The 17826-nt window shown below is 34.5% G+C and overlaps 1 protein-coding gene across 2 annotated transcripts; it reads right to left on the bottom strand.

The window, feature by feature from the left end:
• Positions 1–1532: 1532 nt before the first annotated feature.
• On the bottom strand, positions 1533–15764 carry Ifi44 (interferon induced protein 44). Of its 2 annotated transcripts, none has more exons than XM_005330710.5 (9): positions 15639–15764; positions 14927–15417; positions 11071–11107; positions 10185–10380; positions 9885–10031; positions 7392–7563; positions 5689–5789; positions 4055–4229; positions 1533–1835 (listed from the first exon to the last, which is right to left on the bottom strand). In XM_005330710.5, the coding sequence occupies exons 2-8, from the start codon at positions 15405–15407 to the stop codon at positions 4059–4061; spliced, it is 1305 nt and encodes a 434-aa protein (XP_005330767.2). In that variant the 5' UTR covers positions 15408–15417; positions 15639–15764; the 3' UTR covers positions 1533–1835; positions 4055–4058. The 2 variants fall into 2 exon arrangements, with proteins under 2 accessions (XP_005330767.2, XP_077882673.1); XM_078026547.1 differs by having other exon boundaries at positions 7392–7500.
• Positions 15765–17826: the final 2062 nt, after the last annotated feature.

Genomic DNA, 17826 nt, shown 5'->3' with positions numbered 1-17826 from the left:
ATTAGTATGGCCTGGAAAAGATGCAGTATATACCTACCAAGAAGTACATATTTTCATTATTGTCTGCTTAAAGTTTTCTATGATACACTCCCAATTTTTCCCTTCAAAATTGAACTGAATGCCTTGTCACAGTACTCATTTCTGCCCCAGGTTCCTTTCCTGATGAGGAATTTATCATGATAATATAATTATAATGAATCAATTTAGTGTAGATAGATATATGATCAAGGAAAAGTGCATCTCTCTAGTTTATATTAGCACACAAGAGTTTACTAGGATGGTGGATACTAGGATGTACAATGTATACTGTGACTCTTTCTACAAAAAAGTAAATTAAGCCTGGCTTTCTTTTGATAAGAGGAAAATTACACAACTTTGAAATCCTATAAAAGTTTTTTTAAAGTGAACTTTACTTTTTGAAATATTTACAAAACTTTTTTGTCACAAATCTTATAATCTTTGAGGGGAATTAGATGCAAAACATACCGATGCATATTATTGCGTATTATTGTTCCTTTCTAGCTCAGTTAATCCAACAGTGGCCATGTCCACAGTTAACTCTTACACTATTAAATCACCATCCTTGGCAAGGCACAACCTGAAATGGGATGATCATTTTTTTTTTCTTGCTCCCTGGACAAAGTGATTGTTCCTGGGTGGAGACACATGACTCAGACCAGATCAACTACAGTTCTTTTGTACAATATTCCATAATGAAGCTAGGAAAGAAAAGTGCTCTTTCTTTTCTGATCACAAAGTAGAATAAATGTGAGCCTGATGCTTGGATACAGAAGGCTTAAGCTTTATCAAGAATGCTAGCCTGTTATACATCCACAATTTGCAATCTGCATTTGGGGTAAAATTGGGAGTTCATAACCCACTTTAATCTAATGTATGAAATATGATATGTCAAGAGCTTTGTAATGTTGTGAACAACCAATAAAAAAATAAAAAATTTAAAAAAAAAGAATGCTAGCCTGAGAGAATGACAGCAACACACAAACTTGAGGAATGAAAAGGGGCGTGTGAGAAGAGACAAAGATACAGACAGATAGATATACAGAGAGAAAAAACATCATCCCTGAGGCAGTTCAATCCCAGAATTTTCTATGGTTTGACTGACAATTCTGTTTTTATTCATATGCTTCAGGTTGAAGTTTTTCACTTGTAACTAAAGTAGCCATAAAGAGTGATCAAACTATAGTCCCTGTCATTATTAATGTTGTGTAACCCTCATTATATTAACCACACATCCTGGAAAAGAGGTTCAGATATTAAACAAGAAACAATTTTAAGGTGAAATATAAAACATTAATTTGTATATATTAAGTGGGGACCCAAAGAGAATAAAATTAAATACATAATAAATGAGATAACATAAGACCAGTTTTGATACTCAGCACTGCAAATAAATAAATAGATAGATAAATAAAATGAGACAAAATTAAGACAAGGTAAAGATTAGAAGATGCTGACAAATCTTATTAAAATAAACTTTTTTCCAAAAAAATCACACATACTCAAGTTAGATCTAGATTATATAAATGATATTTTATTTCTCATAGATTACAATATAAATCCAAGAAAAATTATGACTATCTTTCAAATTAATGATAAAATTTTGCTGTTCCTAGTTATTGCAGAGACTATGATTTTGCAGATACTATTAATCCTAGAAATAAATAGAATCCATCCTTTTACTCTCAGCTACTTCTCTCTTCCCTGTTTTCTCCTTTCTCAGTTTTAATCTTCCATGATGCGGCAAAATCTTCAATTTGTGTAAGATTCACATAGTTACATTTCTCTTTGCATACTTGATAATTCACTTCTGGGCACTGAGAAAAAAGGAAACAAAATATTTCTAGTGGATTACATGGTGAAAAGAAACTGGAGGGAAGCGGGGCATTGGATAACCAGAGTCTAAACACCTGACTTTAGAAGCATATACACCATGGAGATGAAGAGCCCAAATAGCAGAGTCAAGTCAGCAAAGTTAGTGTATGAGACTTTCTCTATTGTTTGAGAGTAAGATAGAATTGGAGAGGATATAATATTATAATTTGATTTTCCAAGAAATAAAATAACATAAAATAAAACGAAATATAGAATAAAATAAAACAAAACCTCTGTCTCATCTTTGATTGTAACAGTACAACATATACTATGTGCAGGTTGATGTAAGAGAACACACATAAGGCCAAATCTGAGACCATAAACATAAAAGACATATTCTCTTGCTAGCACAGCCCATATTGCCTATAGAGAGAAATATGAGGGAGAATAGTCCAAAAATTCAAGTCATAAGTATAAGATCAATACTGTCTTGGGTGCAATAATCCAACTAGCCCTACAAACCATTGTTCCTCCCTTATTAGTAGGGCCTGGAAAAAATGAAGTATACACACACCTAGAAGTACATATTTTCAGTACTCAATGCATAAGTATAAGATCATAAGGAAAGGACAAATAATCAGATTACACCTGATAAGATACAGTGCTGATCCAATCCAGTTCTAAGTATATTTGATGCTATGTCTCTTAGCTCATTTTTGTACATATACAACTGGGATATGTGTATTCTGATATGATGATGTATAGTATAGAAGACCAAATTTGTTCACATTATGTTGTTCCAAATCTTTAATGGTGTTCTAAGCCACTGCTATAAGCAAAACATAAGTAAAGTCAACATCTAACATGCATTTATTCTAATCAGGACTTAGTGGAAGTCACTCAGGTAACCACTAAAGGTTCAAGATATTTTACCTGCTGGCCTTTTCCTTCAGAGAATCTTACCCAAAATCTACTTTCGGAAATTCTCTTTCTGCTAGCCTGCTGGATGTGTTGTTGCCATGTTAGCAGTTTCTATAAAGGAGTCTGCTATGGTTCCACCTACTATTTATAACTTGAGCATCCTTTTTCAGTTTATGTACACAAAGAGATGCATCCAAGGAATGGGCAAGTGCATCATCAGCCTTTGGATTCTAACCTTTATGAGACAACAACCACGTTTTATCTGGTGGTCACTGATATGTTCCATTTGAAGTCTTTCACAGAATCCCGTAAACTTCCATGATCTAATTCCACTCACAGTGCATTTTAATTATATGATCATGTGGATCCTATCTTCAGTGAATGCAAAGATAATGACCACAGCATGAGTCATAAAGATACAGACATTACCCCCGATGAAAATCCAAATTTCCTGCATTCTTAGATATGCTGCCTTCAGTTCTACACATTGTATGGACTTAACTTTGCCTTTTTCAAACAACTTTTTATCATCAACAGGGTGAGAGAGATTAGGCTTCCAACATGCATTATTTCTCTCAGTTAAGGGATTCCCTTCGGGAAACCAGGAATGGTTTATGTTGCTTTAGTAGGATGAGAACCATAGGTTCTGACTTTTGGTAATAGAAACCGGCAATTATGATGGTTCTATCGCCTGCCTCAAAGGCAGAGCTGCATCTTCCTTATGGATACATTTTCCCAAAGACACCCTTAAGTTACTATTCCCTTTCCATTATATCCACCACTGGATCCATTATTACTGGAATCTCTCTCTGACATTACTCAAGCCTAATTAGTGTTTCAGGTCTCTTACTACTTGGATTCCCTTCAATAGTGGGAGCTATTGTCAAGGACGTCTTTTGAAGTGACTCTATTAGTTGCTGCCATCAGGTAACATACAGGTCAAACTACCCAATCCAATTCTATTTTCCAAGCAAAGAAACATATTCTGAGACAGGAGGCCAAGGATAAAACAAGGGATTTTCAGACCGTGAGAATGACAGAAATGGATCATTTCAGAAATTTTATCTTAAAACAAGACAGGGAGGAAGAGAATTCGTATGAATTCTCCAGAATATATTGAAGGAGGTAAAAAGGGGAGGCAGGACAGTGCAACCAGCTAGTGGGTTAAAAGGCAAATCTAATCACAGGGCAATACTCACAAGGAGACAGAGAACTAACTGCAAGGTATACAATAGATCCAGGAAGGAAGGAAGTAGCCAAGTAGATATTTTCAAACTTCTACACCACCAAAAGCATCTACCTGTTTATTCAAGAGGCAAATCTTCTAAGAAATCATCTGCAGCCCACAGCATCTGTCTCAGTGCAGAGAGGATCAGAATATCCTTCACAGGGTTCAGCTCCCACTCAGAGACATAATTGCTGACCACCAAGATGTCAGAAAGAGCAAATCCAAGTTTCCTGTGGACTGTCTCTAGCTGTCATACAGAAATTAAAACACAGGGAACTTGACACAGTAAAACAGATATGGCAATGTAAATTATGAAAATAATAACAAAAAGTAGGAGCTTAGCAATAATTTTACTATTGTTAAAAAATTGAACATCTGACCCCATAAAGTAGTTTCTGGAAGAACTTCATTTTGTCAGGTTCTAATATCACTGATAATTTTCATTTAGAATACATGTAATAGATTCATTATAAATTAGAAACAAATAGTTTCTATTAGAGAAACTTCTATGAAATTGAAGTATTTTCCACATACACTAGAGTCCATGATTTTCCTGTTTCTCTTCACAAATTATTCTCAGAATATGTAGAGTTGACTAGACTAATGCTTAATTCTGACTTAGACTAGTTTGTCTCTGGAGCCGAACTGCCTGGGTTCACAGTATGGCTCTGTCATTTCTTAGCACTGTCAATAAACATTGGAAATGCTGTATTCTGTGTGCCTTTTTCTTTCTCATCTATACAATGTAGTAATGACAGGATACATTTCGTAGGATTGTTATTAGCACTGAATGAGAAAAACTATCACATATTTAGTACTTAATAAATATTAACTATTATTACTTTTTGCAACTGGTGTCCCCACTGCCATATCCCTTTGACTCTAATGTATTCTGCCCACAGTGGCAAACGGATTAGTTTCTGTGAAGCTTAGCTTTGAACATATTGCCACCCTTTCAAAAAATTGCTATGGTTCCCCACAATGCAAAAATTAAGCAACATTATCTCATGCAAATATTCCTTTCTCATTTTATCTCCCTCTGCAAAGACCCAGTCCTCCACTAAATTGAGCAACTCCATGCCTCCAGGCAGGCTGCTTTCTCCTCCCTTAAGATATTGACTTTCCCCCATTTGTCTCTTCATTCCCTACAATAATTCTCCTTGAAAGCCATTTCCCAGTGCCTCTTCATTAGTGAAATCTTCCCATGTGACATTTTCCTCCTCTAAACTTCGAAGGCACTTTGTTTTTAGTCATGTCATGTTACCTATCATACTTAATCATATCATATTGTTTCGTCAATTTTTTCTTATCCTACTTCCCCACCCTCTCACCCACCTATGAAATGATAAACTTTTTAGAGCAGGGGAACTGTTGTAATTATCTGGAATCTAATTACAGACTATCATACCAGCTTGATCTTTAGGTAATCAATAATAGACTTAATTGAATTAAATTACAATGAATGGAATTATTAATCAGTATCATTGTAAAGATTATATAGATAGATATAGAGATAGATATAAACACACATATGTCTTTGTGTACATTTAATTTTTTAAAAATTGAGAATGAGTCCTAAATTATCTAAGAAATTATTTTAATTCTTCTTAAATTCAGTATATGTCTATTTTGTTTTTTATACAAATGTAATGTTATCATAGTGACATATCCAAAAAAATATGTTTACATGAAGCATAATTCATTACCTTGAGTTTCACAGGCACACAGCTATAGATGTCTGGGAAGTCACCTACTGTAATCAGATCCATGCTATCCACATGAGTGAGCAAAGCCAGATGTACCACACCTATGTCAAACAGACACATATTGTTTTTATCATCACACACAGCATCAGTATTTTAAAGTTAATTAACTGTCAAACAGGTCATAGGTTCCCCAGGGAACAATTTTAGATTTGGGAAGTTCCCCCACATCCACCCCTCAAAAAAAGTTCTCCTGGATTATTCACAGTATCTGGAATTTCTCTGACATGGGAAGTCCCCTTCATTGCATTCCATGGTGAGAAATGAAGATAAAAATAAAACCACATCTTGGGAAAGGTAAGTAAAATTTATGCTACAATATTACTAATTCATATTATAGAGAAAAAACCAAAGGGCTCTAATGAAGATGTTGGGGAGAAGAGACATCAAGGAGACAGAATGCATCAGAACTTCACAAATAAAAAGTTTTTAGCAAGCACCTCTCCATACACCACCATTGCAAGATTTTAAATTTCAGTGAGCAGGTAAATCCATCATTTCCTTTTTCTAATTTGATCAAATTTGTGAAAAACTGACTCATTCCCACTCAAAACACATAAAGCCAAGAAAAGTCAAGCATGGGGCATTTTAACTCTCTGTTCCTTTTTTCTTTCTCCAAAGCCTTTCTGCTGCCTCTCCCTATAAAACAGATTACTTTTCTGCTTCTTTGTGTTTTTCTTGCTGTTAAGTACAGTTAGTAATGAACAGTGAGGTGAATAGCAAGGCCATGGGTCTTCTTTAAATTGCTTTTTTTTTTTTTTTGTCAGGTGCTGGGGATCAAACTCAGGGCCTCACACTTTAGGAAATCACTCTACTACTGAGCCACATCCCAGACCCTTTAAGTTACTTCTCAAGTTTCTATAAATTCCTTCCAAGGCAGATGTGTAAATAACTTGTAGCAGATAACTTGTAGGAAAAACATCAGATGCACAGACCTTGAGAATAAGCAAACAGAAGCAAAAGGAGCTCACTGGAGAGCTAATTGGGGAAATATATCAAGAAAGAAGGATTAATGGGACTAACTCCTGACAGGGCGCACTGAGGTCTAGGTAAAGCTAGCCATTATGGCCATAGGTATCTCCGTATATGTCATAAGAGAGATTTCTTTAGTAACGCAGACACAATTAGGTAACTCCTGTCCAGCCACTGACCCCAGCACCCACACTAACATAGGATCAACTGTAGAGGAAGATCCCCTGAATAGGATGGGCACCATGACAGTTCCACAAAAGACAAAGTAGTGTTAAAAACTCCATGGCCTGGGAGCTGGGGTTGTGGCTCAGTGATAGAGCACTTGCCTGGCATGTGTAAGGCACTGGGTTCGATACTCAGCACCACATAAAAAAATTAATAATCAAAATAAAGATATTGTGTCCGTCTACAACTAAAATATTAAAAAATAAAATAAACTCCATGGCTTGAAGTGAAGGAAGAGTTGAACACATGATTGGCAAAGAGCAAAGAAGGAGGACCCAAATGTACTGATTTTATTGATTAAAAAGCTGAGGCATAGAAAGGTCATGCCAGTGAATCAGGAGAGATTCAAATTTGCGATTACGTAAGTCCTTCATCCTGCCCTACCCCCAAAACATTCTGCAATAAAGTCTAGTCAATTACCCTTAGTAGCAAAGTGGATTGAGACTCACCATACTTTATCATCTCCCTTCGTATTCTCTTGATCTTTGCCACCATCTCACCAGAGAGTTGTTCAACAGAGTTGGCATCAAACACAAATGCCACACAGTGGATTCTGTCCTGCAGTGATGGGGAATGAATATAGTTACGATGCCTTGATGTGATGGGTTCCATAGAATTAAACTGTAAGGAAGAAAGAAAACAATGTATGAATCAACAAATATTTATGAGCATATGCTATGTACCAGTCACTGTACAAGTGAACAAAACAGTGAACAAAAGAGACAAATCTCTAATATTACAAGGGTAACAATTTGGTAGAGAAAATCGTCATTATGTATGTAGGTGGCTGCCCTTTTGCCTAGTCAGATAAGGCTTCTGTGAGCAAGGGACACACAACATGAGGGCTAGAAAAAGGCAGAGTTAGTCTAGAAAAAGTATTGTAGATAAAAGAAGTACCGTGGGGAAAGACAGATGGAAAAGAATTCACAGAAAGGTAGTATCATCAGGCAGAGAGTGGGAAGGGAAATGCTTTAAGATGCAATGGATGTCTTTACTCTTAAACTAGCAATTGCTCTGCTGGGATCTGTCCTACAGATAAAGTAGCAAAATGCAAAACTATGTAGACAGAAGACAAGCCTGTTCGCCAAGGACTATTTGTAGCACTAAAAATCTGATATATTCATAAAATACAGTGTTCTAACCACTTCTCTAAGAAAAGGAGAAGCACAAATCTATATGAATTTTCTTATATATTAAAGAAGTAAACTGTAAACTTTTCAGGATTACTTGTAGAAAGAGGGGAGGAAATTATTTGAAGGTGCAGAGAAAGTAGATTCCTTGAATACTAAAGAAACAACTTGTTATTTCAAAAGTTCATAATGTGGACAAAAATTCAAGCATATTCCAAACTTTTCTTTTGTATAACCAAAAAATATGTAGATGAGGGGAAGTTTTTCCTTCATGTGTGAAAGGATGAGGAATGATAAAAGTAGAATATCACCATTCTTACGTCCTTATTAGTAAATGGATATAGAAATTGAACATAAGTAAATAACAACACTAGAGAAGCAAGAAAACCCAAAACATTTATGTCCTCATGCCATCTATGAAGTAGAATCTGATTCAGAATACATGTCCATATTCAACTACCAATGGTCAGGATATACAGAAAACAGAGGACCGTGTAAACCACACAGAAGGATACAAAAAGTAGAGTACAGAGTGCATAGAAGTCTACAACCGGATATCTTAAAACAAATTTTAAGAAAAAATAAAACATATAAAGACAGGATATGTAGGCTAAAAGGGATGGAATATATTTGATTTATTTTTCAGAAAAAGTCTTACATGTCTGATACTTTTATAAGACTTTTAGAGATTTGAATATTGAACAGTATTTGATGAGGAACAAGTGAACATGTTAGATGTGATAAGGGTCTTTGGCTATGTTTAAGGAAAGATATATGCCCCTATGTATTTATTTGTATACTTTTTAAAAAAGCAAACTGAAACAGTATCTACAGGTTAACCCTATTTTAAAGAATGAAATAAATTTACATGAACAGAAAATTAAGTCTCTGCTTCTGAATAGAAACACTGGATATATAAAGATATGAATAAACTTTGAACATGAAAATGTTAATGAAATTTTAATCAAAATAACAAATCAAGCACAACCAAACATAACACAAGAAAGCTTGCTTCAAAAAGGATATATGATAAATTGTAAAAAAAAAACAAGTCATAAATAAATAATAAATGTGACTTATCAAGTGATTAATTGAGAAATAACTGGCTGCTATGGTAATTAAAAAATTAATATGGAAAATTAAAATGATATCTTAAAGGAATAGAAAAATATATCAATAAAACAAACCAGAGAATAAATGAACAGATGATGGTGGCTTTGATAACAAATATTTATTCCTCACAATTTTGGAGATGGTGAAATCTAAGAGCGAGGTACCAGAAGATTTGGTGACTATTAAGGTTCCTCTTCTGGTTCACAGACAGCTATTTCTATCCTTGAAAGCAAAAGAGATTGCCTCCTAAAGCCCCACCTTCAAACCATGACTTTTTGGTAAAAAAGTTCATTTAACATATGAACTTTGGGGTGGTGGAGGACACAACCATTCAATCCTCAGCACCTGGAGCTGAGATACTCAAAGGGTCAGAAGGATTTCTGAAATTACTTAACTTACAAGCTTCTACACTGGCTCCAGTCTACCTACTTCAGACTTCTGTTATGAAAGAAAAATTACCTTATGGGAAGTTGAACAGAATTTATGGCTGTTATGAAGCCATGACAGAAAGTCCTTGAAATATTTTTATTCTTTGTGAAATTCACCACCAAAAATGAACACAGAAATTACAACAAGTATATTTTAAAAAGAGGAGTGCTGATGCACTAAGTTAAACCAGGCTCTGATGTCATGGATAACAGGCAAAAATGCACATTTTACAAACCAATTATAATTTCTTAATGATTAGCTTAATCTTACCTGATATCTGTCAGGAACATGGCCTTTCAAGATGGATACTATGTCTTCCTCACACAGGCCTTCCTTCTCACTCAGCCCCAGTGAGTCACACAGAATAAAGGGCAGGCATTGGCCATCATTCCCATCCTTAATGGGATATGTCCTGTACTAAAAAAGGGAATAAACAAACTTCAAATGTACGTTTTTTTGTTGTAAACTGTGATAAAATCTACATGGGATGAAGCTAATCAGCAAAAGCCTTTTCAAAAATAATTGCCTTGAAAAAAGAAGAAAAGGTTGGGTAGCCTAAAATATACCAACCTTCTTAGAAATCCCAGTTGCATCACAGCCCACCAGCACCTGATTTGTCACATGGCCTCGAAAAATAGATTTCACTGAGTTGATAAAGCTAGATTTCCCAGCTCCAGTTGGACCCAGCAGCAGAATTCTTATTTGGTGAACCATGTCTTTATATGGCTCATAAGTACTCATGGCAAACAGCAAGGTCCTCTTGAGCCTATTTAAACACAATTTTTTTTTTACAATGACTAAGATTAGATCACAGGAATTTACCATGAATTTTCCTAGAATTTATTTCTTTTCCTATGTATAATTTGTCTTATTATTAGCAGTTTTTCTTCTTGCACAAAGACATGTAAATGACCTCTTTTAAATTCTACTATAAAAGAAGGAAAAGCAAAAATAACACTTGAAACTAAAGTCAGATATAAAACTTTTCAGACTCAAGCTAAAAGACCATACATTTTTAGAAATAAACATCAGCTGTTAAACATGAAGATAAATCAATAAAAATCTTCAAAAAATATTATATTACATTTGAAGTTTATAGAAGTTAAGGATTTCTAACATGTCTTTGTACATCATTACTAGATTTTCTCTAGCTGAAAACCAACCATTTCTTTCACAATAGTTCTCCAAAGTAAACAAAACCACAGATATTCCATCAAATAATTTTTTAAAGTATATAATAACATTAGAATTTATTCTCTCTACCCAGTGTTGTTCTTGTTCTTGTTTCACAATCATATAATCAATTAATTTATTTAATCATAAAATCAATTAATTTATTCTAGACAATCTGCAAATTATCTGTGATAATTTGAGTTGCCATTTTTTGATAGAATCTATCATAAAATAAGTCAAAAATCATGAACAGAATAGTATACTGTTAAAAATATTAACTTACACAGTGACTTCTTCTTCCTTTCTTTTGTCAAATAAATCTAAAGGAAAGAAAAAATAACTTAGATTATGAATTGTTAAATGATTGATTGTCTGAATGAATATGAACAAATTCACTAGGGACAAATGCACAAATAGCCTTGCCATGAGGATAGTGCAGTATAGTAAAAAGCAGGCAGAGGAAATGCTGGCAAATCTCATTAATATCATCTTGTTTGCAAAGAAGAGAGCTAGGGGCAAGATAAGCACTGGAAGACTGTTGTCCTCAGATCTTTCTTCACCCAATTGCTTATCAACAGTGGACCATTCATTCTAACATGGGCCTTAGAGGTGGGGGTGCATTCTGAAGCTAGAGCTAGAGGAAGGTAGATGCAGGGGAAAGACTGAGAATTCTCCAAGGTATTTTCCCTGAAAAAAATCCAACAGGTCTGAGATGATAATGTACAGAGATACTCAAACGGCAAGGGGGAATCCGACTTTCTTCAAAACCTGCTATCAACAATTGGAGCTCAAGGAACTTCATATCATATCCCCCCAGCAGAATAAAAGATAGGACAAGTGATGTGGCAATCAAAGAACAGTGAGTGGTCGAGGTGTGTGCCGAGGACTTCATTCAGACCCATGAGTTTCAGACCCACAGGTTTTTGCTTCTGGGAAAGGGACATTGTTTTGTTGTGGATTTAAAACCAGAAGGATTAGGTTTAAAGATACCGGCAATCCTTTTTAAACTATAGAAAAAGAATAGAATGTGAAAACCTTGTTTATATGGCCACATGTAAAGTAACAGAGTAAACTTCATTAAATTATCCAGGGTAGAATTTATAGATTTCATTCAATGACTATAAAAACTAGAAAAGAATAACTATTGACAAACAGAAAAGCAACTTCTTGGTATTTTACAAAGTATTTTCTTAAGTAAATATGATAACCAAAAAGAAATGTAAAAACCAAAATTATAAATACATACCAGTTCACAGTACAAACACCTTATGTCAACCTTGTGATGAAAGCACATCTTATTAATGATAAGAAAGAAGAAAAGTTGTGAAAATAGAACATAGGAACAGAAACAATTAGTGAACCAATCTTTGGAATATAAAAATGAATAATTAATAAAGATAAATTTTAAAACTAGAAAAAGGATACTTATTAATATGATGATTAATTATTCTAAAATGTGAAATAAATTACTAATGTAATCTAAAGAAAGCCAAATTCACTAAATGTTGTGCCACTATGCACATATCAGAATAGTATATGTTTTAAAATTGTTCATACAAAGCATTGAAGAAGATTTAAAGTAGATAGAAACTCTCATATACTATTTGTCATAACAGAAATAGGTACAACTACATTAAAATATTTTGTTAGTATCCACTGAAGCTGAACATAAGCATATGCTATAACCTTATAATTTTATTCTTGCATTCTTTAAAAATACGCATATGTGTGAACCATATATGGTTTCATCATAATGTACTTTGTAAACATGAAAAGGGGTGACTCACTATGCAGAGAGAGAGTTAGAGCAGCTAAATTATGCCTTCACTTACTGTGCTAGGGAGTACTCTTAGGGAAAGAAAAAAAAACAAATGACCTAGACCAATTTCCTTAAAAATATACTTATAATTTTACATCCTTGTAAATAAACTAATGATATTTGCTACAAGGAAGAGTACTCACATTTTGAGTATCCTTAAAGGATGGCACAGAATTATATACAGTAAATAAATGTAGATCTCGCGAATTTACAGGCCATACCTTCCTGGACAGTGCCATGTAAGCTTGTGTATATGGGTTCCACAATCTTACCACCTTTGCATGTATAAGGTAACCCATAATCTTCACTTTGCAACCCTGCCTGATTTGTCCAAGAAACTCATGTCCAATTTGGAAAGGAAGAATCTAGATAGAGACACAGAATATACCAGTACTCTTTCTTCCTTGAGATTTTTGATTGTCATTATCTTTGGAATTACGAGTATAGCTTCATATATAGATATCTGATTTTTAAGAGTCATTTTTTTCAATGCAATCCTCTATATTAGCACAATCTCACAAATATACCATCAACTGAAGGGGCCAGAAACAGAAGAGCACATGATCTGGTATAGCTCTGTATATCTACCATTAAAGCATAGGAAATACAAATTAATGTTAATATGGACAGAATAACGTTTGCCTCAGGCAAAATAAATGGAAGACGTCATAAAGGAGTGGTCTGACCTAATGGTAAAATCTATTTCTTCATCTGAGTAGTGGTTATAAGAGGGAGTTTTATTTATAGGTTTGTCAGTTGGTATACTTATCAATTGAGTACTTCTTTTTATATGTTGTATTTCAATAAAAAGTTTATTTAACTGATCTAAGATGACCAACATCATAATATATCCAAGTTAATTTACCAGATTTTTAAAAAATTAAATGTTTGGAGTAGTCAGTAAGAAAGACTGAATCACTCATAGGGGAAAAAAGTAATAATAGATAAATTTGACCTTAGGTTTTCCATTGCAACATCAGTGCAGTGGAAATATTACAATTACTCAGCCTCCCAAATAAAATTTGATACAGAAATTATATATTCTCATACAGTCATTCCAGTATAATCACACAGGCAATTATTTTGGAACATGCAAATGCTCAAGAAATAGCATCCCCATTATACCTTCTTTAAATGGGCAGATATAAATATTTCATGTAATAAATGTAAATGACCAATGCACATATACTTGTTAGTGAATGGGATACGCAAATACGAAAATGAGGAAACATCCTTTCACCATCAAATCAGCAAATGAAGTTTGATAATATCAAAGACTAGCAAGGATACAAGGAAACTGTTATTTTCATAAAACTATTGGGGATGGTATTGACAAATGAAACTTTTGAAAACAACTGTCCAAATGCAAATGTGCATAGTCCTTAAACAGAAGCTCCACTTCTGGAAAGCCAACATTAAAAAGTATTTTTTTGAGCACAAAGTTAACTGCATAAAGATAGTAAAGGAGGAGCATTGTTCACAACAACAAAAACTGGAAACAACTTAAATGTCCTTTAGTGGAAAAGTAATTAAATTAATTATTGTTTTTTTGAAAACTCAGCTGAGTAGCTACCTAAATGTTCATCACTGGACTTGGACAAATCAGTTTTAAAATGTGGTATATACCCCACAACAGAATATGATTTAACCTTAAAAAGAAGGAAATCCTGACATTAGTGACAACGTGTGCACCTGAAAGTTATTATGTGCAGCAAAAGCCAAATAGCAGGACAAATACTCATGATCCCACTTATATGAGGAATCTAAAATAGTCAAATTCATAAAAGTTGGGAATTATGGCTGTCAGGGCTCACAGAGAAAAAGGAGAGGTGAAGACCAAAAGATAGTTTAATTATGCAAACTGTTTAAGTTGTAAAGGTCTACTACACAGCATAATGCTTATAGTTAATAATACTGTGAAGTACACTTAAAAATTTTTTAAGAGGATACATCTTCATGTATATACACACATACACACACATATACATACATACATATATATGTACACATATATCTCCATGTTTTTATAAGTTGTATTTCAATAAAAAAAGTTTGTGTAACCGATCCAAGATGCCCAACATCATGATATATCCAGTTAATTTACCAGATCTCATATATGTATATTTCATATACATATTTACTTTTTAATGATGGTTGTGTGTTAGCAAGCAATTTATAGCCAGTTTCATTGAGGGCTATCTATCCAGAGAAAGGGACAAGTGAAAAAGTCACTTCTCCTTAAGGAAATAGATCAATTGGAAACCTACAAACACAAAGAGAAGAAATCTTACACAGAATTGTATGATCTGATTAAACCCACCTTCACATCGAAAAACTTCACATTCCTGAAAGGATGTAATACAAGGTTGAGGTAGACCAAGTTCTTCACTTACTTTTGAGCTCATAGCCACCCTTTTATTTCCTAGATCTATCCAGAATCCAGCAGGAGGCTTCTTAATATCAACTACGAAGCCAAATGGATCACTATACATGTCATAGAACAATGTCTCTAGTCTATGTGATCCTATTTTATATTCTGAAATCTCAGTCTCTTGAAGTGCAAAAAGAATGACAGGAACTTCCCTTTCTTCCTGGAGACTGTCTAGCAGATATGCTCCAGTAACATAATTTTCACTGTGAATCACTGTTATTGTGGGTCCTTGGTTACAGCATTTCTCCAACAATTTTTTAGAATAGAATTCATGGACACTGGCCTTGTAAAGAAGGCTAAACTGCTTTCCTCCAAAATGATTTTGCAGTCTCTTTTCTTGCAACCATGTCAAACAAGTCGTCACTGCCATACTTCTCAATCTGGTGAAAAATCCAATATAGTTTCCATTAAATATTGAAAATAGATCCATGTACTTCCAAAAGCTCACATCTGTTTTTCTTATTAACATAACACAGGAAAGGAACAAACACAAGGTGAGCAAGTAGCAAGAAAAACCATTACTCAGCTTTTCATTCTAAAAATTATTCTTAGAAATCAGAAAAAAAGAAAACTTTTGTTTAATTGTAAGGCAGTAATTTACCTGTTTGAAGAGTCTGTATGAGGACTGGAGCAGAAGCTTGCTACTCTGTCCAGAACGCAAAGCAGGCACAAAATGGGAGGGGTAAAAGCTTTGGCAGCTTGACGTTCCGGAGACTCAGGAAAGGAAACCGAAACACAGCAAGCCCCGCCCAACTGGCAGTGTGCCCACTCCCTGAGGCGAAGGATTGTTAACTGATCCAGTGCGTTTAGACAGTGAATTTAGCTAAAACTAATATTAGGAAGAACCTAGATATTGATGTAAGAGATCGGGAAACATATATGTTCACTGACCTAAGAATTTTTTAAAAGGAAATTCAACTTGTTTCTGCATAGGGACTTGTAAAAAAAAAAAAAAAGCCAACTGTTCTACCTCCAAACTACATCTCAAATTCATCCACTTCTCTTGATCTCTGCTATCAATTTTATTCCAAACTAGCATACTTCCTCCTATAGATTACTACAATAGTCTCCTGATTCAGTCCTCTGCTTTTCTGCTTGTCCCCTCCAATTCATCTTCCTCCCCATAACAGATTTGTAAGGCATAAACCAAAACCTGTATATTTCACATTTACTTCACATTGCTGACCATCACAAATCTGTCACATATCCCTTTTAAATACCTTTTTAAAAAATTCAAATGTATATTCTTTACATTGTTGGGCAGCCACTCTACAGCTCCCTGTTGTCCATACAGATCCTCCGTTGCTTTATATCTGACTGGTATATTTACTTTTGCCCAGAAAGGCATATAAGGTCTTCACCCTACCAAAAAGAATAGCAATATCAAAAATATATATTTTATATTTTAATCAGCTTGTGGATATTATTTACTTAGTTTTAAAAATACCATAAGTTGTTAGATATTTCTTATTTGCCAGGCACTTTGCATATATCTTACTTATATTTCAATAACCTATGAGTAAGATAACCAATGTTGTTGCCAGTTTTCAAGTAAATAAACAGAACCTGAGAGTTAAATGATTAGCTAAAGATCATCCAGTTAATAAATTTCATGGTCAAGATTTGAACAGAGGTATAATGAATTTACATTTGTCAAAACATTTAATTTTACATTCTTAAGGTGTGCAATTTGGTGCATGTCAGTTATACATTACTATAGCTTTAAAAAAATTAAAAAAAAAACTCCACACTCTTCAAACAACATATTACCTTGTTTCTCTGTATTGTAAGGAATATTTTAATACAATCAAACTTCTTGGCCAGAGTTTAAAGGCAATGGCATCCATAAATAAATATTTTAAATGTACTCCATTAATATGAAAACAAAGTAAAAAATGTGATCTAAGAGATCTCCATCCTTCCACTTGAGTAGAAACCCCGTCCCAGAAGTCACTGTTAACTCCAATATCTTCAATTTGCAAAGTAAGCTATTAGTTGTATTCCCAGCTGTGAATCTGTCTTTCAATAAATACTTATTAAATGCCAACTGCAGATGCCAATAAAGTTCTTGCTTTCAAGAAGCTAGATTCTTCTCTGGGAAACAGGCAGTCAGCAAACAAATGTTATCTAAGTACAATTGCTATGGAGAAAAAAGGAAACAAGAGTGAGGAGAGGGAATAGGAGAAGAGTGCTGAATGGAGTAAATGTGAGGACCATGGAAATATCTAGGGGAAGAGCTTCACAGACAGAAAGGCGAGTCTGAATGCCCATGGATGGCAGGATATTGCAGGAAGTAAATCATTTTGATTTGAGCAGAGTAGGTTTGGAGGGAAATAATAGCAGTGGACACTGTGGCTGCTCTGTGGAGAAAATAGATCATGAGAAGAAAGGACGGGAGTGTTACAAGCGTATTGCAATATCAGTTGAGAGATAAAAGTAGTAGATGCCCACCAGAGTGACAATGATGAAAGTAGTGAAAACTGGCCATATTCAGGATCATTTCAAGCAAGATAATTTACTATTAGTTTGGGTATGGGGTGGCTGACCCTGATCCTGCCCTGTATTCCTCAGCAGTCTCCCTCTATTGACTACCCCCAGCCCCTTGGCTTCCCCAGTTCTGTTCCTCTCTACAACTGTGCCCAGTTTCTCTTCCTTTTCCCTTCCCAAGATGGTTAACTGTTATGCAGCCTCTACAGAAATGGAAAAGATAAATAGCTCTCTTCTGTTAACATTTTAATCAATAATTATTCTCTAAATTCTCTGTTCAGATTCTTTTATGACCTTGACTC

This window comes from Ictidomys tridecemlineatus, chromosome 11 (genome assembly GCF_052094955.1).
Source record: "Ictidomys tridecemlineatus isolate mIctTri1 chromosome 11, mIctTri1.hap1, whole genome shotgun sequence".
NCBI lineage: Eukaryota > Metazoa > Chordata > Mammalia > Rodentia > Sciuridae > Ictidomys > Ictidomys tridecemlineatus.
Note: the sequence above shows the minus strand (reverse complement) of the source record. Positions and strands in the feature narration are given on the sequence as shown.